The 26,044-nt window shown below is 36.8% G+C and overlaps 2 protein-coding genes across 6 annotated transcripts in view; one reads left to right on the plus strand and one right to left on the minus strand.

Moving 5' to 3' along the window:
- Positions 1-22,826, minus strand: part of pkp4 (plakophilin 4) — an 86,574-nt gene extending 63,748 nt beyond the window's left edge. For 3 of the 5 annotated variants that reach the window (XM_028022639.1, XM_028022642.1, XM_028022638.1), the window contains exons 1-2: positions 9,904-10,044; positions 1,001-1,134 (exon numbers count right to left, since the gene is read on the minus strand). In XM_028022639.1, coding sequence (XP_027878440.1) covers positions 1,001-1,134; positions 9,904-9,910 — 141 coding nt within the window. In that variant the 5' untranslated portion in view covers positions 9,911-10,044. Of the gene's footprint in view, positions 1-1,000; positions 1,135-9,903; positions 10,045-22,688 lie in introns of those variants that run through there. The other 2 variants (XM_028022640.1, XM_028022643.1) reach the window with 2 other exon arrangements.
- A 113-nt stretch (positions 22,827-22,939) lies between these two features.
- Positions 22,940-26,044, plus strand: part of LOC114147897 (coiled-coil domain-containing protein 148) — a 32,362-nt gene continuing 29,257 nt past the window's right edge. Inside the window, exons 1-3 of the mRNA XM_028022644.1 lie at positions 22,940-23,047; positions 23,341-23,422; positions 23,826-23,947. Coding sequence (XP_027878445.1) covers positions 23,359-23,422; positions 23,826-23,947 — 186 coding nt within the window. The 5' untranslated portion in view covers positions 22,940-23,047; positions 23,341-23,358. The remainder of the gene's footprint in view (positions 23,048-23,340; positions 23,423-23,825; positions 23,948-26,044) is intronic.

A 26,044-nucleotide genomic window follows, 5' to 3' on the forward strand; every position in this document is an offset into this window, starting at 1 on the left:
AACAATACCAACTTTCCAGCAGTAAGTCTAAATGGGTCTTAAGGCTGAAAATAGATTATTGATTAAGTAAAACTTATTATACAGTATAGTTTAGGTGACTTTCAAAAAATTCATTTAAATAAGCACCAAACAATAGAATTAAAATGTAAAACAATGAACAAAAGTTTTTTTCTGGACAATATCCAGAGAGGAAATTTCAGGAACATAAAAGACTGCCTTAATTCCAGAAAGGAAAGGAAAGTGTGTGTGTCATGTGTGCATGTGTGTGCAAGACCAAGGGGAGTGTACATGAATCACAAAGAGTGAGACAGAAATGGAGCGAATCAGAGGTCACGTCCCTCCTCAAGCTCTGAAATGCTGCTACAGCTGAGCTTCCTGGTCATCCACTGATACAAGCCAGACCTCAGCCGCAGGGCGTAAACAAACAATATCCTGAGTCAAGCTGGGTCCACTTCAGATTTTTAGGAGAAACAAATTAATCTTAGATGAGTGCTATTGCAGGAATTTAAATAATCTGTGTAGTGTGTAGTGTGTGTGTGTAGGGTGGCAGAATCATGTGCAGGGGGGACTGCAGCAGTTCAAAAAATAAATGGCATTACATTATGTGGAAATATTAAAGTAGCATTTCAATAAATCATTCAAGTTAAAGTTTGGGCACAAATTGACATTATCACAAATTTAGCTAGAAAGCTGAAGGACAGTCAAGTCAGTGTTTGGAATGTCCATCAAACAGTCCCAATCTCACTCCCATAAAAACTGAAAATGGGTGTGTAAGCAAGTTTTCCTATAAACATCATGTAGTTGCTGTAAGTCATAGTGAAACATTACCTATAAATTAGCAGAGGAAAATGCACATTATAAAATGTGAGTCACTAGACAGTATAACATCCAATAAATGCCACCGTACACTAATGATTCATAGTGTGAGATACTTTCTCATAAGAGATCAAACATGACTCAAACAGACTGTAAGGATAGCTTAAAGAGAAAAAACCCACACCTGTTCTTTGACAGAGGCCAGGATGTTATTGGCCGTGTTGTCGGTCTCCATTTTGCGGCCAGCTGAACTGTCACGGATGGTCAGCAGAAGCCCCTCCTCCGTCACTGGGCTCTGCTCAGGAGCTGGCATTCCTCCTGAACAGACATACATAAACACACAACGCTGTGGTCAACGCAGGCACTCCGCTCCGAAGCTTCTACACAGAACAGAATGTGTCCAAGCCTGTGCAAACACACTTCCCTCATAAATTTGACTTAAAACCAACCCATCCCTGTTATACACTGGCAAGTGATGCTGAGAGTTGACCATTAGTGGTCACACACCATACCAATGCATACACAAACATACACCCACGCATGCCATATGGCCTGACGAGAGGAGGACTGTCAGTGTTTTATGTCTCCGACATTGCAAATCAGTGCCATATGGCTATCAAACAGCATACAACTTAAACACTGATTGATAGGGAATAAGAATCACACAACAAATGCAACACAAATGATGAAAAATTTGCTTAGCTGAGGCTATTCTAGCATGTGTATGGTAGAGGTAATGATGTGCATGTTTGCACATTGATGCAGTGGAGAGGTTGCAGAACTTGAGCAAGAGTAAAAACAGCAAAAGCAAGGAGATCAGGTGTTCCTTTCTTGGCTCTCTATCTTCCAGTCGAGGGAAGCAGAATGAATAGTGATGGTCTCATTAGTCCACCATCAACTGCTGACAGAGACAGTCCAGGAATCCCTGCTTCAGGTAAATCCAGATTTATTAGAAGCACCAAGACAGACAAAAATCAAATGAGATGAATCTACCAACACAGAAGCTACTGTATCATGTCCAATTACTGTTATTGACAAGCAATGTAGCACATAAAAGATCTCCAGACACTCAGAGGAAATGTGACTCCTTAGGTATTCTGGGAGCCTGTCATCTAAAACAGCCCGGGTTATTCAAGGTGTGTGGGGTGTCCGGGGTCAGGTGCCAGCCCGGCTCTAGAGTGACAGATTGATGTTGTGCTACTGCTGATTGGTTTAGTCCATGGAGAATATGTCTGTATCCCATAGGGCTGAAACGATTCCTCGAATGATTCGAGTACCTCGATTATTAAAATTCCTCGAGGAAAATTTACCTGTGTCAAAGCTCCGTTGATTTTTGTTTTATTATTTAGCACACCGTGTTCCAGCCGGAACATTTTTTGCATTGCGCGGAGCTCTCACTTTCACCTCTGAGACAAAAGCTAAGTGTTAGCGGCATAATGTCCAATTTTCAAGTTCGGCCCGTTGGGATTTTATTGATTGATCATAATGCCCAGGTTTTCATCATTTGTAGGAGACAAATAGGCATCCTTAAAATTACTGGCGTGATGCCTGGAGTATGGCAGCCTTTCTCCTCCAGGAGCTGCTGGTTCAAAGCGAACAGCGGGAAGAGCGCTGCAGGAGTATTTATACAGATAAGCACATAGACTGAACACGGCAGGCGGCTGAGTAGTTGATGCTTACAGTATAAGTGTAGCTTTACGGACGAACCGCACAATAAATTTCATATCATCCTGGTCTCGACAAATGGTGGCGGAAATCATATTGGCGGTACATGGCTGGTAGAGAAGGTGCTGTAAATATCCCATATTGCTCCCCCCGTTCTTACTTTCGTCCCCTGGTCCCCGAACTTACGTTCGTCTGTCCCCTGGTCTATTTCCTCCCCTCCACCCACATCTTACGTTTGTTCGCTCGCCTGGCCCCCACCCCCTCAAGTCCGTCCAGTGACGAGGTTCATAGCTTGTGAGGCACTGACTTAATCATAATCATATTTGCAAATACAGACCCCCTGCATGTTATTGTTTAAGGAAATTTCGCGCATGCGGACAACGCTGGAGGGCAAAAAGACTATTCCTTTACATGTCATCCATAGCCGCGCTGCCGCGGCAGAATAACTCTGTTAACTCAATCAAACTTGGACATGTAAATATTATTAATTTCATGCTGTGCTACAGCAAAGGGAAAAACCGTTAAAGTACAACTCGAAACCACTTCTTTCTTGCCCTCTATATCAGCACAACTATGTGCAGACTCGTTGCCATAGCAACTGACAATGACACCACAAAAAAACAAAACAAAAAAACCCTCAAATATTTCCTACACAAAGAGCAGAGCATTCAGTCTGTTGCAGTAGTATGGTTTTAGGCTTAATGTTTATTTTGTGATTATTAATAAGTGACCACTGTGCAAGTGGAGAAAACTATAAATATATCGCTGCACTTGACTTTACTGTATGGCTAGCTCGCTGTTACTGTCCCTTACTCTGCAGTTGTGGAGTCACAATGTCTGGGATCATGAGCGCCCCCTGCCATGAGGCAAGAGAACTGCTTGCCTCACCTCAAATCTGTTCTCTGCCGTTTATGATTGCTCTTCAGTACATGAAACACGTTACGCACACAGATGGTGACAAAAAATACTGTACATTATATACATATGCTAAATGATGGAAAATCAGTTCATACATTAAATGTATTTTAGCCTTTTTATTGGGACATACAGATAGGAGGAGCATGCTCTCATAGAATGGCAGCCAGTGCAGCTTAAGCAAGAGGTTGCTTAAGCTTGCTGCAGCCTCACCGGCTTCGGGGCAAGGTGAGAATTCATCTATTAAACTGACTGAAGATGAATACATAAACTAAAATCTGGAACATAGACTTTTTTATAAGTGTATTTGTGAGCTTGCCTTTTTATTATTAAATTGAATATAATTTCAGAAGTTTGTATAACTTTTCTTCAGGTTAACTTAGAAAGTGAGCTATTATTGTTACAGGTTAGTTTTCTAAATTACAGAAAAGTAACTGTTTGGGATGCTCAAAAATGAAAAATTGGACTGATACTGATATCCAGTAACACCGGTATTATGCCAAATTTATCAATATTTTATTTGATACATTGTTTTATCCGATTACTCGATTAATCGTAAGAATAATCGATAGATTACTTGATTGCTAAAATATTAGTTTACAACAGACCTAGTATCCGAGATCGCTTTGTTCATTCATAGTTTTGCGGCACCCAGAACCCTCCCATTTCCACTGCAGCTTTTGACTCAACAGACATAGTAATTCATTTCCAGAAAACTAAGCAAGGGGAAACAACAGATAGGGCTGACCAAGAATAAAGTCAGCTTAGTTAAGGTGGACAATTTTTTTTCTTGAGTCAAACAGAAGGACAAAACACTTCACCAAACACTTCAAGAAAGGATAAAGTCTACTTTTAGATGGCTCCGTGTGTTTTGTGAAAGGTCTGATCCCGTAAGGGGGCAGAGGTCCAACCACGCGACCAATGGAGTTATGCAGTGATAAAGTATGGTTTAATCAACCGGTCAGCCACAAGATTTAAAAGCATCAACAATACACAAAAACCGTTTCCAACAAGAAGATTAGATATTAGGGGTGCACCTTTTGCAGTTTTCTGGCCGATTGCAGATCTTTTAAAAAGCCTAACTTACCGATTCCGACCAATACCAGCTTTTTGTCTGAAATGTTGCCCAATATATCAAGAAGGTTGCTTAATTGGCAACAATGGGGTAACTATTGTTAACTGTAAATGTGCAGACATGACCTGGTCGGCCGGTTTGTCAGTCAAATCTTTCTCAAGTGAGAAAAGAAAAGCAGAGTGGTTGAATTTTAGACCCTTGCCAAGGTTGATAACATCGGTGGATAAGATCGGCTTCACATGTAAAAAATCGGCCTGTCACCGATCTCCCAAAATTAAGGTGCATAAATTGGTGCACCCCTGTTAGATATATAATTTAAATATCTCAAATTTAAAAAAAATATTTTTTAATGTAATTACTGAAATAAATAAACTTTTAGATGTCATTCTAATTGACTGAGTTGTACCTGTACTGTTTTAGCTGTCAGCTCAAAGCCAGAATAACAATAAATAGAAAGCATAGATACTATGTTATCTTAGCAGCTTTGTGAAATTGTAGCTTTACATGGAATCACTTGGATTATGTTGTGTGTTCTTGTTTTAAATCTTCATAATAATACTGTTAACATATCCTAAGTGCCCATGGTTAATGGTGGATGAGCACAGTCATGGCTAAGGCTATTTATATCACCAGAAAAAATAACTATTACCAGCCATTCTGTAAATACATGAAGCCTAAATACAAATAGAACAAAACAAAAAGAATGAAGAGTGGATATATCCAGAAGGCACTATTAAGCAAAGAAAAAGAAAGTGTGACTAAGCCTACCTCTAATATTTCCGATTTTATCAGAATTTCAATAATAGTGGCCCCTTAGTTTCAGCCTCTTGGTTTCTTCAAAATGGAAATGAAAACAAAAATGTGACTGCCAGACTACCAGAGTCTGACAGACCCAGCACACTTGTTCTGCAACATTTTTCTTCGCAGTTCACCCCTAACACAGAGGGGACAAAATCTTACTGAAAACACTTCCACAGTTCACACAGTAAACACGAGATAGAAGTAGGTAAGGAGTTGCGGAAGTGAGTCCAGTCTGTTCAGGTTTCAAGGATGTCATTAGATTAATGTCTCTGGATCACCGTGTGCATTTCTCAGAGTAAACATCACCTCATTCTGGTCAAAACATCACAGCTACTTCTTCTAACAAAGCAACAAACTAACACTAAAGGCGAAGACAACTGAAAATGATAAGCTAATTTTTATTCAGTGACATATTTGTAACTTTAGTCAATGAGGTATAAAAAGCATCGAGTTTACAGATACTATTTGTAGTCAGATTTAAATCTCCCCTTTTATAGTAAAATAATCCTCTGTCTCTCAAGTCTCCTAAGAAAAGTCTTAGTCTGACCCCACCCTAACTAGCTGAATCACATGATCTGATGTGCTGACCTCAGACTTAGCCACTCCCCTGAGCTCCTTATACAACCACTTTTTCTACAAAACTGTCTTCCAATCTAGAAGAAATGTAGCAGATGTTAGCAAGAGAAAAAGAAGTATAGCAGTACAAAACCGTTTCTAGAACATGTCAAATCTTGCTATAATCAGTGTAAAAGATGGAGCTTTGAAAGTCTAAATTCTCCCACAGACACTCACATTTAACAACAAATCTGACAATCATTATGTTCCAACTGTGTCTTGCATCAATATATTCACAGAGCACTTTGACATACAACATAAATTGTACTACAGGTCATGTTTGCATGCACACATGCAAACATGAAACATTACCTTTAAGGAGAAAAGGAGGGAACGAGTTTAGATGCAATACCAAAACAGAGCTATTGCAACATGAAGCAGGTCAGTGTGCACATTTCACCCCAGGCAAATCTCGGCCAGCGCCGAACACTTAGGTGAATGACAGATTTATTGTTCCAAAGCGTGAAAAACTGCTCTCTTTCAAGGTGAAAGTACAGTCAAGGTAAACTGAAAGTACACTGTGTTTCATGTTAGAATCCAAAACATTTTGGCTCTAAAGATGTTGAAGTTATATCATCAGAAGCATCTAAACTACTGTAACAGTGTCATTTATAAAATTATAGCCTAACTGCATAAGCAGTAGAGAAAAATCTGAATACCTTATCCTGTGACAGCACGAAAAACCCTCATTGTCAGCAATAAGAGGAGAAACCCTCTGAATTACCTAATCAGGCCTCTATAGTGGTATTGAGGAAGTCTGGCCGACTCTTCTTTTTTCAATGTTGCTTAATTTCATTGAGGTCTGTGAGTCTTTTTTATAAGCAGAACGCTTTAAAAATCTTTACACGCCATATTAATCAGGTGGAGGTGTGCAGTTTGGGGAATAGATCATTTGCATTGCAGGATATTTTAGTCATTCTAGTTTAGATTTTGGCTCAGATTTTCAAACTTACATCCATGACCATTTTCATGCCAAGTCTCAGTTACTGAATGGTTCTACATCTGTTGCTGGAAAACAATTATACAGAAGAGTTCAAGGTTGACTCAGTTACTGTAAGACATTATGGTTCTACATAAAGCTAAAAAAATAATGACTCAAGGCAAGAAGCCTTAACTTGATGCTGTATTTAATTCACATGCCTGCATCCTGTCCAGCAGGCACTATGCTTTACAGGAGGAGTTATATTACATGGTCATGTTTATATTAAGTGTAACGCAGAAAGACAGAAGATAAACAGAAGAGGAGAAAAAAATCAGAAAACAGAAAGCAGATTTGGGATAACATCAAACAAGGAAACAAGGAAAGTGATCGTACTCTACATTACAACTGCATAAACTTGAAATCACTTTTTTTATGTAGACATAAATGAGCTTTAGTATTAGACCAGAGATGCAGCATCCTTAAACATTATGCACAAAGTTAAGTACTACTTAATAATTTTTTTACATCAGAATTTACCTTCAAACACATCTGGTTTTAAAAGAAATACTTTCACAACTTAAGACAAGAACAACACAGTTTGTGCGCTCTGTGTACCTGTTGAACACAAAGATTGCAATAAGACTCCTTATCCCAAAACAATGAAAGTAAGAACCTGTAAGAAACAGCTGCATACATAATTATATCCCTATGGAATTTAGGCTTTATATATATGAAATACTATTTGATAGGTCTGCAAACTAAGAGCAACAAGACAATTTGTATGCAGTTTTTGTCAAATATGGTCCTATCAATTATAACCTTTCCGATAGCAAGAAGCAGAAACCACAGTGAGATTAGGCTATACCGGTTTCCTTTAAATGGTTTAACCAAAATCCACACTTTTACATCAAAGAGTATATGTGGGAGAAGTGAAGATGGCGGCCCACTGACACTTGTAATTCAGACTGAGTAATCCTGAGGTCTGCAAAGTATGGGATAAACTGCTCACACTCAGGTGTGCAAAGCCTGTGGAGAGGTACCAAGAGGGCTCAAAGCCATATCTATTACAGGGGTTTCTAGATAGCACAGAAATATGGGTCACTTCTGTGAGGAGAAACATTTAGTTCAGGATTTTTACTGCAAAAGCAAAGTAGCTCATACTGATTTACAGACTGAAGACTGCTGCAAGTACAGAAGTTTACAAACATATACAGTGGTTGGACAATGAAGTTAATGGCAGAAATACTCCCAATTCTAAGACGTTACTTTTAAAAGTCCGAAAAGGAAAACTAAATGGATTTTTAAACTATCCATTTATAAACTCTCACTTTGTGTCTTCTCTATGTCTCTGTCAAAGAAATGAGGCTCTGTCAGCTGAAGACGTACAGTTCCCCAAGTTAAATCAATTACTCCTATTATCTTTCAACGTGGAAGATTTGTCTTAAAGAACATGACTGACACTGAAAAACTGACTTTCAGCACAGATAAAAACATGCTTGTTCAAAACAAATTGCACACGTACAGCTGAAAAGTTAATTGAGAAATCTATGCTAGGAATCAATTTTAAAATTGCAACTTGAAGAGGGAAACTCCCTAAATATATTTTTTATCTAAAAATTGTTGTTAAAGTTATTCTTACATTATATAATTTTCAAATATAAAAAAGTTCATATTTCTACCAGTGATGCTAAAAAATAGCTTCTCTACAACAAAATTTTAGATTCTACAACAAATTAGTTGTGATGTATCTGTAGTGGAGGTGGCAAAATATCTGGGCAGTTAACATTCAGTGAGTCAAGTGGATTTTTTTTATTATTGTTGGAAATGTGACATTTTCAAGTAATCCCAGAAAACAAAATCTGTAATGTCTTAAACTAAATTTCCAAATGTTTAAGCGGTTTCTTCCACAACTAATCTTTATCCAGCGAGGTCTAACTGGTAAATATGTTACTGATTACTACAAAGGAAAAATACACAGCATTTTAAACATAAAAACCAAAATATTACTGCATTTAAGTAAAGGCACTCTGAGAAATTGGCTGTGGATCAAAAGTGAATGATTTTTAGCTCTGTCACTTCTGAACGGGTTGGTTAGAAACTTCAACTCTGATTAGTTTTCCAAAAAGGCAACTGTACTAAGGCTGCACAACATAAAAAAAAATCTTGCAATAGGGATAATATGGCAAATATCTGGATGATGATATCAGGTGTGATATATCCCATTTTTGAAATTTTGAGAAAGAATTTTGGCATTTAGTTGTGGTATATTTAGTTGTACCAGTCTCTTTGGCTGACTGTTGAGTTTACTCTAACCTTAAATGAGAAGATGAAATGATCTTAGAGTATACTAAGCCTCAAACCTTAAACACCCTAAACTATAGGGGTGTATTAAGGAATGTAGTTAAATTGAGAAAAAAAGAAAATAGGCTGTATAAAAACAAGAATTTGACTTTGTCTTTAAGTAAGACAGATGCTTTTAAGACTGACTAATCAGCCTTATGTGCAATCAAAAGAATAGTTGGGAGAAATATAGTACTTACTATCAACAGCTACAACAGCCTCCCTAAAGACCTACAGCACATAATCACTCCTTGCAAAACAGTGTATTGATTTCCCTGATAAAACGAACAACTTTAGTCCCAAACAAGTTCACCAGGTTGAACTTTAGCCAGTTTTAACCAGTAAACCAAACAAATTCACAAAAGGAACATTCCAAGGAGTATAGTTTTCAGGCAAAACACTAAAAAACTGAAACAATTTTGGCAATCCTATGCTGAGCACTTCCAAATAGAAAGCAAGGAAGCCCTGAAAAAAGCAGCAAGCCACAGATTACTGTAGCTTTTTGTGAGCAACAAACCTACACACAATTCCTCTCAGGAGGATGATAATTTTTCAAAGCACATGGTGAAATTGCTAGCAAAAAATACAAGCAAACAAGCAAAAAACAACCTATGCCTGACACACCCAAAAACAAAAGGAATGCTGAGACTTGAAACACTTTCAGCTGTACACACAATCACTCCATCAATGATTACCCAGTGAAAGCCCCATAAGCCAATGAGGATGATAAAGTCTCCTTTAAACAGAAACATACCTGTCATTCTGTTGGTCTACCAATGGCGAGACACACGAGCCTGTGTGGACGAGCGACAACGTTCCAACATCTTCACCTCTTACTCAATAAAGAGAGGAGGCAAAATGATTCCACAAGATGCTGCACCAAAGCCTACCCTACACATTGAGCCTCATGCCCACAAGTGTTGCAATAACCTGAGGTCTATTTGAGCATGTGTCCACAGGGTAGGGCCTGCCCCTGACTAGCAGGAAACAGAGTCACTCATACAGTATTAGAGTGCTCTAAACAAGTATTTACATCCTTACAGACTTTTACTGTTTCTGTGTTTAATTATTGTCAGATAACCTGAGTAAATGTGAAATGCAGTTTTTTTTAAATAATGATTTGATTTTATTACAGAAAACAGCTATCCGAAGCATTCTGGCTTTCTCCTGTTTGAAAAAGTAATTGCTACCCTAAATCTAATAACTTGTTACTCATGACAGGTACAACTATTTGAAGTATTTTTATTAGCAATATAGTTATTGAATTTTTATATAACTAACCAAACAAGCAATAGTGGTACAGTTACCATAGGATTCACATTAAGCAATGTAGTCCCTAAAATAAACAAATGTAAATTAAAAACAAAAAAACAAATTCAACCAGGAAACACAAAAAAGAAACAAAAACTCAAAACAAAACTCAGCAATAAACATCATTTTCTAAATTAAAGATTACCATATTTCTTCAAAGCCTTCTCAAAATATAAATAGTGGTTGATTCGTGATTTAATATTGTGGCATATTAAATTGTGAATTATTATATTACATTTTTACATCATGTTAGTTAATGTAGCTTTTCCCCCTAATAAATGGGGCCAACATTTAATAAGTGTTTTTTTTTTCTTTTTACTCAGGTTATCTTTGTCTAATCTTAAAATTCATCTACAGGAGACAAAAAAGCAACAACAAAAAAAAAAAATAAATTATTATAATGAAGAAATCTGTAGAGGCACATACACATTCTTTTTCACAGCACCTACATCAGAATGCACTAATGTACACATTATTAATGTGTCCTCTGTTGCACTAAATCTCACGAGAAATGTTTACTCAAAGGAAGATGTGTTTAAAAGATGACAGCCCTCCCAAGCAATCTATGTTTACAGTGTGCAGCAATAGATCTTTCAACAAACAAATCCCAACAGAGGTGAGTCACCTCTGAAATAATTTTCTCACTATACTAGGTCACCTAATGGGGAGCAGAGAGGCTCAACTTAAGTCTCATCAGCTGTTTCCAACATGGCACCCGCAGCAATATGTTGTGGCAGAGCAGGACATGAATTATTCTAATTGCATGCAAATCCCTTAAATAGAATCACAGATTGAGCTAGGCAGACATGCTTCATCCTGTCACACATTGTTAGTTAAATACATTTAATACCCTGATGCATTTCTGCATACTGTTACAATGCAAATACAGCGACTACTGGAGTAAGGCTGCCTAATAGGGAATTATAGTATTAGATTGGGTTGTGTGATTTCACAGAAGTCATTAAAATAAACTAATTCATTTTGTAGCACTTGTGCTAGAAGATTGTTGCTAAACATGATTTGATCATGGTTTGAGTTGATCATCATTTAACCTCTTTTAAAAGCTTAGCAAGTGTCTGGTTAGATCAGTGGAGCACATTTTACTAAACCTGTGTACTCCATTTGCTGTGACAACCATTTTCTGTCCAGACCGAATTATTTGACATACCATAATAATAAGTTACTGATGATGACAAATGTTAAGTTACATTTTTATGTCCCAATGGACAGAAACACCAAAATCATAAAAATAAGAGCACAACATGAAATAAATGGATACATCTCTATCCATTCACGCAGTAAGCTTGCCATTTAATTTTTTAGCAAAGGTATCTCACGGTTTTAGATACAAACTATGACTGGAGCCCCTCCCCATCTCACTGCTGAATACTGACAACCAGCTGCCTAACAGAAGGCCACATCAGCATTTCCCTTGCCCTAAAGAAAAACTAATTTGGTTGTTTGAAATTATTTTATATGGTCTATAAACCAAACAAGTACCACCTAGTACAACACTGTTAAAACTAGAGTTGGAACGCTATAAAAGCTATAAAGCCCAAATCATTTATCAACTATCGACCTTGTGTACTCCCAGTATTACTGTATAAGAAGCAGAAACAACATAAATATGCAGTATCTTGTTTAATTAGCAGTTGAAAAACCACTGCTACATATAGTGTGTTCATTAAATAGTTATGTTTAAGTCTTAAAAATAATAAATAAGTGTTCGAATTAACCTTATATCAGCTGTAATAAATGTTGATTAAATGACTATTATTTATTTTGCAACAGTATGTATAAAGTTGTTTTTCATTTTCAAGTAAAAGTAATTAGGTCTGTGTTAATACCTTGAAACTGTGGCATAGCTTCACAGGGTTACATTACCTTGAGTGACTCAATGCAGTCTAAGCCATGTATAGACGTACTCTCAATAGATATATCTTCTACTGTTTTCACACTCCTACTGGTGACACTTGTTCACTCCAATATTTCAAACAGATGCACCACAGTGCACTAAACACAAAAGCTGTAACCCCTCTTTCCTACTTTACTTGCATGAGTTAAAAAAAACAAACATCTAAATGTAGAATTATTAGATTATGAGACCATGGAAATTAAACGACAGAGAAATTCAGAGATATGGCCACCCTAAATAATTAGTGTTTCCCACACAAACTAATTATAAGTGTGGCAGTTATAAGAGGGTAAATAATAATTTTGTTCTTGTACTTAATAACTAAATGAATGCCTTAATTTCCTCCTTGTGACTAACACTCATTGTTGTTTGTTCTTTAAGTCAACAAACTGGTAAAAAAGAAAAAAAAATGGCTCCCTCTATCTGTCCATAGTTAAAGACAAGAGCTTAATATATAAACTATTTGTTTCAATGTATGTTTATTTTGAAAATACTGATTTTACTATAAAACCACAAAAGCCTAGGAAACTTTTACATTTATGTTTCTGCCTTTAAACAGAGGCAGTGGTGTTTAGGAGGTAAACAAAAAACTCCTCTCAATCCAGAAACTAAAGCTCTACATAAGAGCTGGATTTACTGAAAAGTAATGAAAACAATCCAAAACAAAGTTTTGAATAGGTCTGTTATTATTTCACCAGTGGGGCACACCCATGTGTAAAATGCTGATTTATGCATATGTGGGATAAAGGCTGGGAATGTAACACAGCTCAGGGACATTTTGGGGAAGTCATGATAGTTATTTTATATTAGGGTGCTAAAACAATATTTCGTGAAAAAGAGATGCCTTTTCATCCACGACAATCACTAGACAGAATGTCTGTGCAATTCCAGTCTTGTGACACTAAGTCCTGTTACAGAGTTGTTTGGTGCACTGAGATAGCTATTTAAGCCAATAGTGAAAAATGATCAAGATTGTGAGACTGAATTCTTTTGTGAAGAGACATGTCCTTCTGAACCTCTGAACTTGGAAAACAAGAGAAAGAGAACTCCTTGTTCTTGTGGCATCTCTTGATAATTGAAAAGCACAAATTAGCAGATATTCACTGCAAGCCCTAAATGTGACTTTATGATTCTAATACTTAATTATATATGGCACAGTGACAGTTGGATATTTGGCATTTGACAAACAACTTGCACATTCTAGGTGGTGTTCTGCATTGATGTACAATGTATCTGATACAGAAAACAAAACAAGCAAGAAAATGGAGGGCTCAAGATGTTCTGTCTGAAAACTAATTTTCCTTGGCACTGCCTCCTCGATGCCCAGATCTTCAGGGTAGACAAGCTGGGGTTCTAGCTGTGCTGCTGTTCATTTGTGGCAGCAGCTCATAAATACACCATGAAAACAATTAGAAAAAAAAGACAACCAGTGGTGTGCAATTATCTTTCTGACACATCTGAATCACCAACTGTGTGGTGATGTTTAAATGTGCATGTATAGGAAGAGTACGGTAATTATATTTCCATAGTGTTATAATTATAATTTTACAACATAAGATCAAGTTTGCCTATACTTTATCACACTTAATTAAAGTGTTTTGTAAATTAACTAAATGTGATGCAGAAATCTCACATATTTTTTAATTAGTGGTGCTTTTATAAAGATGTATGAAATTACAGCTACTTAAGCTAAGAGAAAAAAAGACTAAATCTTCCTCTGTATTCTGCTGCCTGTTGACTTTTGCATTTTCATCATCCAAGTCCTTGAAACTTTCTAAGTAAAAATACTGACCTCAAATCACTGAATATTAGAGTTCAAGAACAACCTTTTCTGCGCAAAGGAAAATGTTGATCTATTATTACACAATCTAGATAAATGCCTAATAGCCCCCCTTAATTTTTTGTGAAATGTTTATTTATCAGAAATATTCAGCAGTTGGATGAGGAATAAACCTTTGAAAGACCTATGTGTTGCCAAAACAATTTAATAAAAGTGCGATCGGAAAGTTAGCCACAAATAGCTCTGAAGATTTAGAAAACCCATTCTGAACAGAGACAGAGAAAAAAACTTTAACTCCATTACCTGACTCATTGGTAAAGTTAAATGCATATTCAATAATTAAATATAACCCTCCCTTAAAAGGTTAAGGGAGTTAAATGAATTTTATATTAGTAGAATTCTACTAATTCTACATTAGTAAAATTTAACATTCTAATGTTAAATTTAACATTAATAGAAAGGAACTAAGGTGTCGGAACCTGAACAGAAATACAAGTTGGTTCAAAGAAAGTAAATAGTAGAATCAACTAAATACACAGCCTTATTAATAACAAATATAATTCTTGATTATGTTGACCTAGTTCCCGTTGATTTTCATTATAATTCTCACGCAAAGTCTGATTATTATTGATTAATCTTAAAGTGCTAATGCGAAGAAATTCAAAAATCTCTAGATTCTTCTTTAAATTTGTGAGAGATCATTAAAAGATCTCCAGACTGATCTTTGATAGATTGTGAAACTGATTATGATACTGATTACTCAAGGCTAGAAAAGCACATGGGGGATGTGAGCTTTACTGTATATTGAGGATTTTGCAGTGATGTGAATGAACACTATGAGGTGGTGAAAAATGTTTTAGGGAATCTGGTCGCACATACCACAATGGGAAAAATAAAGTCTTTTGGTCAATTGGATCTTTGCAGGACATAGTATTGTACTATTATACTTGTGCAGGTTAATTTAACAGATTTCTTTTCTACATGGACTAAACTAAATGGTGCCAGAAAACTAGTTCTCTGACCATGATTTCACACAGCTTTAGATACAGTATAAGTCTTGATATAATACAGCCCACATTCACATCTTAACTTTCATGCAAAATGTAAAGCTTAGAAGTCTATAAAATGTCACTTTAAATGCCATGGGTTTGAACTGCATTCATGTGCTCATTTTCAAAGTCAAGAAATCCACTTTCTGAGGTAATTTGACTTTGTTGCACTCATCTAAATGCCTTGACATTTAAAAAGGGAATCTGCTATGCAAACAGGTGAGGCATGTAAATCCTGCACATTGTTTAGTTTTCAGCTACGGACTAGATAATTAGCGCAAGGTGTGTGGTCACTGGAATGACATGGGGAGATGCCATCATGTTCTGACTAGGATTGCCATAATCATCAATATTTAGATAATATTTATTCAAATGATACTCAGTGGCAAGAAAATCAATGCAAACTGACCAATTTTCCTTCTTCAGAGAGAAGTAACAGTGACTCAGCCTCATGCTTTTCTGCAGCGATTCACCTGAACTTTCATGATTGAGAAAAAAATCTATCATGAAGGTTAATCATGAAACTTCGAGCTGTAGCTGGAAGTTTGAAACTAAAATGGAAAGAACATCCAAAGAAAACCCTTTACAATTCACCTTTGGTCAAAAAGGTAAAGATACAAGTGTGGTTCGAAGGTGTTTTGTTTATGAGGCAGTAGGATGAAGATAAAGCTAAAGATTTTCAGATGCTATGGAGCTAATGTTATAACCAACACTATTATGTTTAACAGCACTTTAAAAAGATCAATGATGTTCTTGTATTTATAATGCTAAAGTAGAAAGTGGCCTATGCTATTGGGTCACTCTATTCCACTGTGGGTACGAATTAACATAGAATATTCCTCAGCATGCAGCTCAATCCTTATAGTTAGCTATAAAGGATTTAGCCACTAATGTAGCTCATAATAAGTTGAGAAAACACTAATTACACTGAATCCGGGCTGAATATGACATTTGTACCAGAAACTACGTAGACAGGCCCCGTAACCTACCCTCAGACTGGCTACATTGCCTACTACGTATGATAACTAAAGCAAAAAATAAAAAAATAAAAATTTTGACTGCAAATAGTAATATTTACTGCTAGAAACAACTCTTTCTTCGAAAAAGGTTGTGGAAGGTGATATCTGGTACTGAGTAATTTTCTTAGGTTCGGTAGGGAGTGAGAAATTTTTGCATTGTGATAGCCCTGTCTCTGACTCAAACACCAACACCACCAAACTTGAACAAAGAAATCTAGAAGGACAGACAAAACCAAGCGTAGCGCTAAAAAGAAAAAGTCAAGTACTTTAAGTCAAATGTCTAAAAAGAAATTGACTATAAATTTCCTTTGATTATCTTCAATGCTGAAAAGACAAATACAGTGCTGGTCCCGTTCATATTGCCAGTTTTATTAATGCAGAATTGTAAATAAGATTAAAATGGTTGTTTAGTCAGATAATTCAGGAAGCTGTTTCTTAGAACCCTAAAATCAACTTGGCATTTTCAAACCTTATCACTTAAAGTAAGTGAATATTCACTACTTAAGTAATATGATTTTTTATTGTATCTGTACATGAGGCCAACTGAGTCTAAAGGACGACAAGATTAAAAAAAATCTCTTTTAGCTTTGTCTTTCCTCCTTGAAAAGTGTTTCATCGCACCCTTCCCTTAACCTCTAGTAAAAAGATTAATTTTTCCTGGGGTGATAATGTGAGGAGAACTTTACATTCAGCAAGGTAGACTGTTAGCTGCTGAGGTAACTCTGACTGAATTGTTTAAACAGTTAGCTCTTTGCTAAGGAAGGAAGAAACTCTGTCCTTCTACTGTCCACATCAACAGAGACGAATGTCCATGTTACAGACTCAGCAAGTCAGATCAACGGGTGGCTGTTTTACTGGACAAAATTCTATTGTGCCTCTAATCTCTAAAAATGCTGACATGCTCTGTGCTCCGTATTATCTTCAGCTATCAGGAACCCAACCACAGCATGAAATCTGGGACTCTTCCCGTCTACATATCCAGTTAGATCAACATTTAGCCACCAGCCACGCATGTTAAGGCTTATTCACACACACAAGCAGGTCTAACTGTGACATATTGATGATTAATGGCTGTTTAATTTATTCAAGTAAATTAATTGTTGTTTTTTTTTCCAGATACAATCAGAAAACGTTCTAAAAACAGATGATAATTGCTTGGAACTGTTTTAATTAATATCACATTGCAAAATCTAAAGTTCAGCTTTTTAATACTTAAGAAAGAATGTGTGCACATGATCTATATCTGCCATCATGTGAACAAAGTGGGGAACTATGGAAATTCCCCACTTTACTACATGTGGTTTTTGCTCAGTGGAGACAAGATGAATGCTTTCAAACCAAGCCATAATGTGGAATGGAAAGAACCTATGTTTGTTGGCTTTCATGAGAAAGTGATTTATATCACTTATGATGAACGTACGTGTTCACTGGGTTGATTGCTTCTGCTACTGTTTTGTGATCAGTCATCTTCATCCCACAAAAGCTATATACCAAAGTTGCTCAGGCAACTTCTTAGACAAGACAGATGCACATAAACATCACTTAGACATGTCTTCATTATTCTGCAAACTATAAAGCAAATGTCCTCTTGCCGTAGTTGCTATGCAGAGTTTTTCATGCTTTTTGTTTATCAATATACAGATGCAACTCAATAAGAGAATTGCATCAATTTTAACATTTTAATTAATTTAGTATACAGATTCATTTCAAACAGAGATGTATTTTAAGGATCTATATCTGTAAATGTTACAGCTATTGAAAACCTAAAACCTAGTTTTTGTTATGGCCAACACAATCATAAGGACGGTGACTAACACCATCCACCAGTAAGGTAAACCTAAAAAGGTCATTGTGATAGGAGCTAGATGTTCACACTGTGTTGGATCCAAGCTCATTATCTGAAGGCTGAGTGGAAGGAAAAACTGTAATAGAAAAAGGTTCAAAAATAACAAATATAACCACAGCCATGATGGGAAGAAAATCCCATTCAAGAGTCAGGGGGGATTAATGAGGACTACAGCTGTAGTCAGTGTTTCAAATGACAACACACACACACACACACACACACAGAGATCTATCCAGAACATTTTCTCATTCCTTGTGTTAAGCCAAGTAGAAAAAAGGACTGGACTGTTGCTTAGTTCTCCAAAGTCCTTTTCAGATTAATGCAAATTTTGCATTTCATTTAGAAATCAAGATAGTGCAGTTCAGACGAAGAGTGAAAAAGCACATAATCCAAGTTGCTTGAGGTGCAGTATGAAGTGTCAAGAGTTATTCATAATTTGGAGAGCAAAATCATATGATGAGTGTTAATCCAATGTATTTTATTAGGTCCAAAGGCAGCGTGGCCTTTGGACCAGTAGAAGGAGGCAGGAAATTTTAGACCACTTCCTGCCTCCTTTTACTGACGAGCTTGATGGAGATGCTGATTTTATTTTCCAGTAGGACTTGTCACCTGTCCACCCTGCCAAAGGTACCAAAAGCCATTTCAATGACCATGATGCTACTGTGTTTGGTTAGTCAGAAAACGTGTCTGACCTAAACACAAGTTTATTCTGTATTGCAAGGGGAACATGTGGGTCAACAAACCCAACAATGCACACAAGCTAATGGCTGCTATTAAAGCAACCTGGGTTTCCCTTGAGCTCCAACAGTCACACAGCCCGATCATAACATTGATGCAATAATTCATGAAGGCTGACATTTCTACATTCAAATAATTTTTTTAATTCCTTTTATTACTTTAAAATGAATAAACATTACTATTTTAAACTGATAAATTGAAGTTTGGGTTTTCAAGAGCCACTATCAGCAAAATGAAATGAAATAAATTAAATACATCACTTGATGGGTATTAAGATTTTTCTCTCTTCAACCAAAAGATTATATTTTTATTTACTTAAGTGTGCTTGTACATTATGTCTGCATGGCGTGTCCATATATTTGGTGAAACACTAATTGAACAAAAGACGCAGTAAAAACTTGAATTTTCAGGGAGTAGAACTGACTGAGTTGCACACAATGGTCACTGAATTTGTCTTGACAAGCTGGTAGGGTGCAGAGGGTGCTTGGGGGGCTCTTTAGCACAGACACAAAGAAAGCTCACCACTTTGTTTCCAAGCTTACAGCCTATGAAGTAAGGGAAAAATACTTTCTCTTTCCAAAAAATTGGTGGGGAATAGTGTGGGAGGGGGCTTCTTTTTGACTGTAGCTTAAAAAAAAGAAATCTGACACGCAACGTGGGGGTAAAGGATTAAGCCTTGATGTTAGCCAGAATTTAGGGGGTGAAAAAGCATAAGGAGCACAGACCTGCCAAAGACTACCAAGCTATTCAGCTCTTGTCAGTTTCCATTAAAAAGAACTCACCATGAAGTCTGGGTCAAATAATCACACCAGCGACCTTTGCTATGGCTGCGGTTTTGTCTGCTCCAGGATGGGGTTGTTTCTTCTATATAAAGAATGCCTTCCCCAAAAACATAATAGTGTTAGCACACATGTGAGGGAATTCACATTGCTCTTTAAACAAATCACACTTTTCTCAAAGAAGAACAATGAACAAGCGGTACCATGATGAAATAATTAGATCAAGTTGTACAAGACGTCCTCTGAAAATTAAAAATGAACATCCAATGGGCCAAACAAAGTCTCGTACTTTAGGTATAAGCTAAAAACTGCAAAGCAACAATAAAAGATAGTGGAAAACTCTGGCTCCGTCTTGCTCTCTCGATTCCAAAAAAAACCACCCCTGATGGTTGTCAGCTGTGAGGCTGTGTGTAAGCAGTGCAGTAATGTGAATCACGAGGGGAGGGTTTCACTGAGTATCTGTGCTTAGGTCTGACGGTGTGAGAAAAAGAGAGGATGACTGCAAGAGACAGCGAAGCATCTGAACTTCTAGTATTCCAGTATAAAACTCTATGGCATGCAGATAACCTGTCCACTTCTGCATGATGAAAGCTGAAAGAATGCTCCTTTTCAGAGGCAGGAGGAGACAAGGTCTATTATCATTACCAAAATGTGTAGCCTTCATTACCCCCAAACAATTAGATGATAACGTTTTTCAAACCATTTAAAGCCTTAGAAGTGGGGCTGCAATGCTATTCCAGATGTTTCAATAAACTGTTCAATCTTCATTTATTAGGCTGACTTTCACCATTTGTTGTAAGAAAAAACAGGCAAGAAACCGCCTCTTTTAATGAGCTTACATTTCCAATTTGGCTTTAGAAGGAAGAGATGCCCGCAGCTGTAATACCTTCTTTTTAATTTAAAAAAATATGTCAATAGAAAAGCAGTTGTTAAAAGCTCTGAAGTCAAAATATGTGATTGACAAAAAAAAAAGGAGAAACACAAAAAACAAAAAACAGGGAAAACTAGTTGAAGCTCAAAACAAGGGGAAAATTGTGTGGGAATATTTATGGCGATTAGAAAATGACATTGTTATTTTCCCTTTTGATTGCTTTTATGCAAATTAAGCATCACTAATGACTATGCAAAGTTACTGCACTCAGCTGAAATAATGGTACCATATTTTTGTGGGAAGTTGTCATTAAATAAGTGAATGTCAATTCTGGAAATAAATTAATTGTTTTAAGGGTTGTTTTACATTAGTAGAAAACCCCAAGAACTTCAGACAAACCATCCTACAAACCAGGATTTATGTACAGTTTATGTAAGCTACAGAATGAAGTAGAGACTCAATAGTGTAGTTTGTGCTGCATTAGACGGTGACCTATATTACAAACTAAATCAAATCACTTCCATTTTGAATTTGGGTGGAACAAGGGACTTGACATGTGTTTGTCAAGTCCCTTATTTATTTGCACAAATAAATAAAGTAGTTGTAGAACCGTTGCATGCATAAAAATATCACACTTACCACCCCTCTCTCACCTGTTGCTGCTGTTCAGTTGGTTGATTGAAAGCCTCACTTTTCCTCCACTTACAAGAATAAAATTAAATATTTCTGTTAATAGTTAATAATACTCATTCTTTAAAACACAATACCTTTGGGGGGGGGGACTTCTTTGTTAGTTCTGTGATTTTTTTTCCTTTCATTAATGTAATGTATCACACCATATATTTTCTACTATGATATTACATTTAAAAATTATATATTTCTGTTTATGAAAAATACAAAGAATGTGTTATCCCAAGGCCTCAACCTCTCTCTCTCTCTCTGACCTTCCTGATCTTGCTCACTAAGCTCTATATCAGTCATGGGCAATGAAGAAGATGCAAGTGGCAATACTGTAAAGAAAAGTTTTCATGCATTGATTTGGATTAATTTAGTCTACCAAACACTGTATCCAAGTAGTCATTTGACATATTCCTGTTGGGATCACAAATGTCATTGGACATATTTCGCACACAGCAACATTTGCTGAAAATTTCATTGTACCAAAAGAAACATAACCTTAAAACAAAAAAATGGTCAAAAATATGCCAATTTTGTGAAAATGTTCCCCTCTTTGCCTTTAAAACTATGTGCTGTCATTGTAAACTGAAACCAATAATCACTTTATTTACCTGTTATCCCTATGTGTGCAGTGTTACAATTAGGATAACGTCTAGACCACTGAATTAATTAAGCAGCAACAGAAAATTCCCATGAATATGACAACCTTTACTAATAATATAATCCTTGGGTGAGTGACATGATATTTGAGACAATTACCCTATTAGTACCGTTATAAGCATGCTGCATGTAAAAACACTAGCTTAGATAATTAGAGTTTTTCTCAAGCAGTCACGGTGGCAACGAAGTGCATTATTTAAAGGTCGGTTTTCTGCACAATACACAGCAATGGGAGCTTGAAGAAACGCCCCTGGGTTTTAAAAAAAATGCAGATTAGGGTAATTAAATATGGCGTTGTTTGAACGTAACGAGTAAAACGTGGGAGTTAAAAAAAAAAAAAAGGTAAAGTCAATCTAGTGGGGGCAGGAGAAATTAGGATCCCCGCCTCTCTGCAAACTCGCATTCCAGAGATTCCCACACTCCTAAAACTCACCTGCCTTTTACTTTACCGGTTACAAAGCAAGGTTACAGTGGCATGTTCACTAAATACAGTGAGCTCTTTTTAAGAAAAAAAAACTGGTGCAGAAACAGTTTCTTTGCGCTATCCGGCTAAGTTTTCCCAGCAACGGTTAGGGACGACATGAAGAAACAGCGCGAGGACTCTCCCTGAAAGGTGAGCGCGGTCTGCGAGGAAACGGTCCAAAGAAGAAGATTAGCCGGGAATTGGATTGTTTCCCGCAGAGAAGAAGCTGTAAAACAGCTTATCTACTCTTTCACTCGCACATAAAGCGCTCCCTCTTGGTTTTCTCCGAAAAATTTGACTTTCAGAGTTGGACCAGCTGCCCGTTCCCTCCTGCTTCTTCTCCGAGAAGCAGAGATGCTCTACCCTCCTAAATTACTCTGCAGTTGGAAATGCTATGAAAAAACAAACAAGGAAAGAACAATTCACATACCTCAGAAGACAGTTGCTGCGCTGGGCTGAGCTGCGGCTCGGACCTACGTGGAAATGCGTAACTTCATCTGTAAAGTCCAGTTTACTCCCATGCATGTGGAAGGACGAAACTCGTGTCCATTCTGGAGGGGAAGAAGAGACAACCCCTTCCCTGCTTCCAGCAGCAGTCCCAAGCAGAGCGAACTGACATGACGTAACTGGAAATGTGGGAAACCAAAGTGCACTCCTGATTGGTTGTGGCATGATAAGTAGGCGTTTCCGAGGTGGTACGTACGCTTGAAATGGCCAGTTAGAATAGAGATGACAGTTACCGTGGTTACTGTGGTTTGTCAACCTATACACTAAAGAGAGGAAAACTAGGTAAGTTAGATGGTTTAGTAAGTAAATAGATGTTGATTTTTCTGGCATGACAACTAATATAAGACCCATGTAAAGGTAACCCATTACAATTTATAGAGGTCTAATTTGTTTGATTTTAGAAGTTGACGTTCTGTTTCTGATTCTCCATATTTATAAGCACTTTCCTCAGAGATTTTGTAAAACAAAATATAGCCTGATTTCTTTACTTTTGCCTGTGTATCAGTAGAGCAATGCGCCAGTTTTTGTCTTTATCATTTTTAAAATGCAATGATAATTGTTTTTTATTTGTAAAGGAATCTAATGAATCAAATATGGACCAAACAAGTGCAGGGAATCTACCCAAATTCATAACAAGCTACAGGGCACAAGATGCAGGTGAGTAACTGAGAATTGGCTCGAGATGTTGCTGACTAGTGACAAAGTCGCCTACTGAACTTTTGTATATCTTTGGCTCACTAAACCTGTTAAAAGCCCCAGGTGCTGTCATGTTTTTGATGTTTTTGTCAGAGGCTACGTTGCTTTGTATTCCTTCACCTTCCTCCCAGAGTAGCAGGTGAAGCACTTACAAAAATATGTCTGACAGCTTGAGTTTACTGTCTGCTAACCCCACTCTGTGCGGTAATTTCTGAAATATCCATATAGTTTACAATCGATGTAGTCCCTCTGTCTGCCTCTGTATTATTTTCTTAGTTGGTTTCACTTCAGACAATAACTGATGAGATTTTCAAGAGTTTCAAGGATTCCAATTCAGCCATATCATTTGCTTTCATCCATGCAGAAAAACTGACTCTACGACTGAAAAACGGTGTTGGCAGCCCCATGTACAAACTGGCTGAATATGAAACGCTGCAAGCCTTTGTTGATGCCAGACGTCAGGAGTACAATCTCATTGGACAAAAGGTAGATTTTGGTAATCAGGATCATCCATGCCCTAAAACAATGCAGTATGAAATTAATTCTTGGTACATTTGTTAACGCTGTGACTTAGCAGCAAATGAGGAGGAAATTGCTGTAAAGACACTCTGTACCCTTACCAGAGCACAAGCTGACAAAAACCTGAGTTTGATGAGTGATTATAACACTCATCAAACTTGATATGCTATTTGATATAAATATCAAATAGCATATTTTGACTACATGAATCAAACACTTACAAAGTACTGTTTTTCACTTTTACTCAGTCCAGAAATATGAATGGGTGTATTAATAATACTGTAGTGGAGAATAACAGCTGTGCAAATTTTAATTTAATTCTGTGTTGTTTTAAAGCAAAACCATTTTAAGTTCTTAGTTGTATGACTAAGCAGAGCAGTTATTCTGACGCCAGTGGTGATTAAGGTGTTAGGCCTATGTTGTTTTAATTGGTGAGCTGTCAGAAGTCTTTTTGTATCATGCCTTTGGCTTGTTCCAATGCAGCTTTCTGCACATTAAAGATAAGACAGTCTATGTATTCACATTCAGTCACACAGCTGAAGGGAAGCCCTTTTCAACATCTCTCTCAGTGACAACATAGAAGGTAAGTAAATGATTCTGGGTTGCTACAAGTTTGAAATATGTTTTACATTGTGGGTAATTCAAGCTGTGTTTAAAAACACTATTTTTTCTGTAAAATACACTGTAAGCCTTTGGGGTTATGTCTGTTGTATCTTGAGGTTAGGTTAAGAAAAATAGAACAAAAGCATTTTTTAAAACAGTGACTAAAAGACAAACTGTATTTATCTGTTTACTTATGATAGAGTTAAAAAAAAAAAAAAAGAAAGACAGTGATATTCAGGGAAGGTTATCTAATCCTCTCAAGATTTCCTATACAGTAAAGCAAACTAATAATCTCTCAGCACTAAGATGTAAACAGAATGGTTGACAAGTGGCCAAGGTGCCCAGAAGGGCATCACCATACACCAATACCTGATTATTTGAACAAAACATAGGAAGAACTACAACAAACAATTCACTGGGTGGAAAGAGTGGAGCATCCATGATGTTCTGCTTATCCAAGATCCATTAATTATGGAAAGGATCAGTAGGGAATCCCAGACTCTCCATCTTATTTTGGGGGATTCCAAGGTGTTTTCAGGCCATAAAGGATATCTATTGTAAATAACCCCTCCAGCAGGTTCTGGTCCTGCCCTCAGTGGGATCCAACATTACTTGCTGCAGATATGCAGTTGTCCCAAAGTGGGCATAGAAAATAGTTGGATGGATGAACTAACTGGGAAAGACAGTCAATCTGGCTCTCACAATCTAGTTTCTTGTTGTATTTAAGATTCAGCAGAATTTGAGCATCAAACACTGGTATATTTTTCAAATGTAGCAATGGAAAGCAATGTGTGTTCTTTTGTGACTTATTATTACATGGCAATTGCTTGATATCTACCAAACTGTGAATATTTTGTTTCAGAACAGAACTATCTTTTGTTTTATTGATAACACGTTTTTCCTTTTCCTCAAAGATTAAGTGTTCCTTGTGAAAAGGTCCTCTGTTGGGAAGAACATGGATTTAAACAGTACAGTCTGATACTGAGGATAGATAGCTTTGGATATACACAATAATTCCACGGCTCAGTATTAAGAGGAATTTCAGTAGTACTATGAATCTGTGACAAGCTGTGGACCGGCATATTTTGTTGCTGTAGCTGCTCTTATTTTACTCAACTCAGGACAGAAAAATAAAATTACCAGATAATTTTACACACTAAATTAAGGCCCATTTTGATGGATTATTTTATTTTGGTGAGATGAGATTCTTAGGTTGACCCGCCATTAAATATTCTCTTCTTCATTAAGAAATGTTCACATATTGATGTCTAATCAGATTTTGTATTTTGTATTAGTGAACGAAAGTGATTTAAACACATTTAAATATGAACAAAAACATTTTTACTCCTGAAAACTGTATTAACAAAAATAGAATGTGTTTTCTAGCTGAAGAAAAGATTAGAATATCTTACTACCTAAAATGAATAGCTGATGTTATCCTCTTTAGCTGATTCTCTAGTG

Source organism: Xiphophorus couchianus, chromosome 7, assembly GCF_001444195.1.
Source record: "Xiphophorus couchianus chromosome 7, X_couchianus-1.0, whole genome shotgun sequence".
In the NCBI taxonomy this organism is placed as follows: domain Eukaryota; kingdom Metazoa; phylum Chordata; class Actinopteri; order Cyprinodontiformes; family Poeciliidae; genus Xiphophorus; species Xiphophorus couchianus.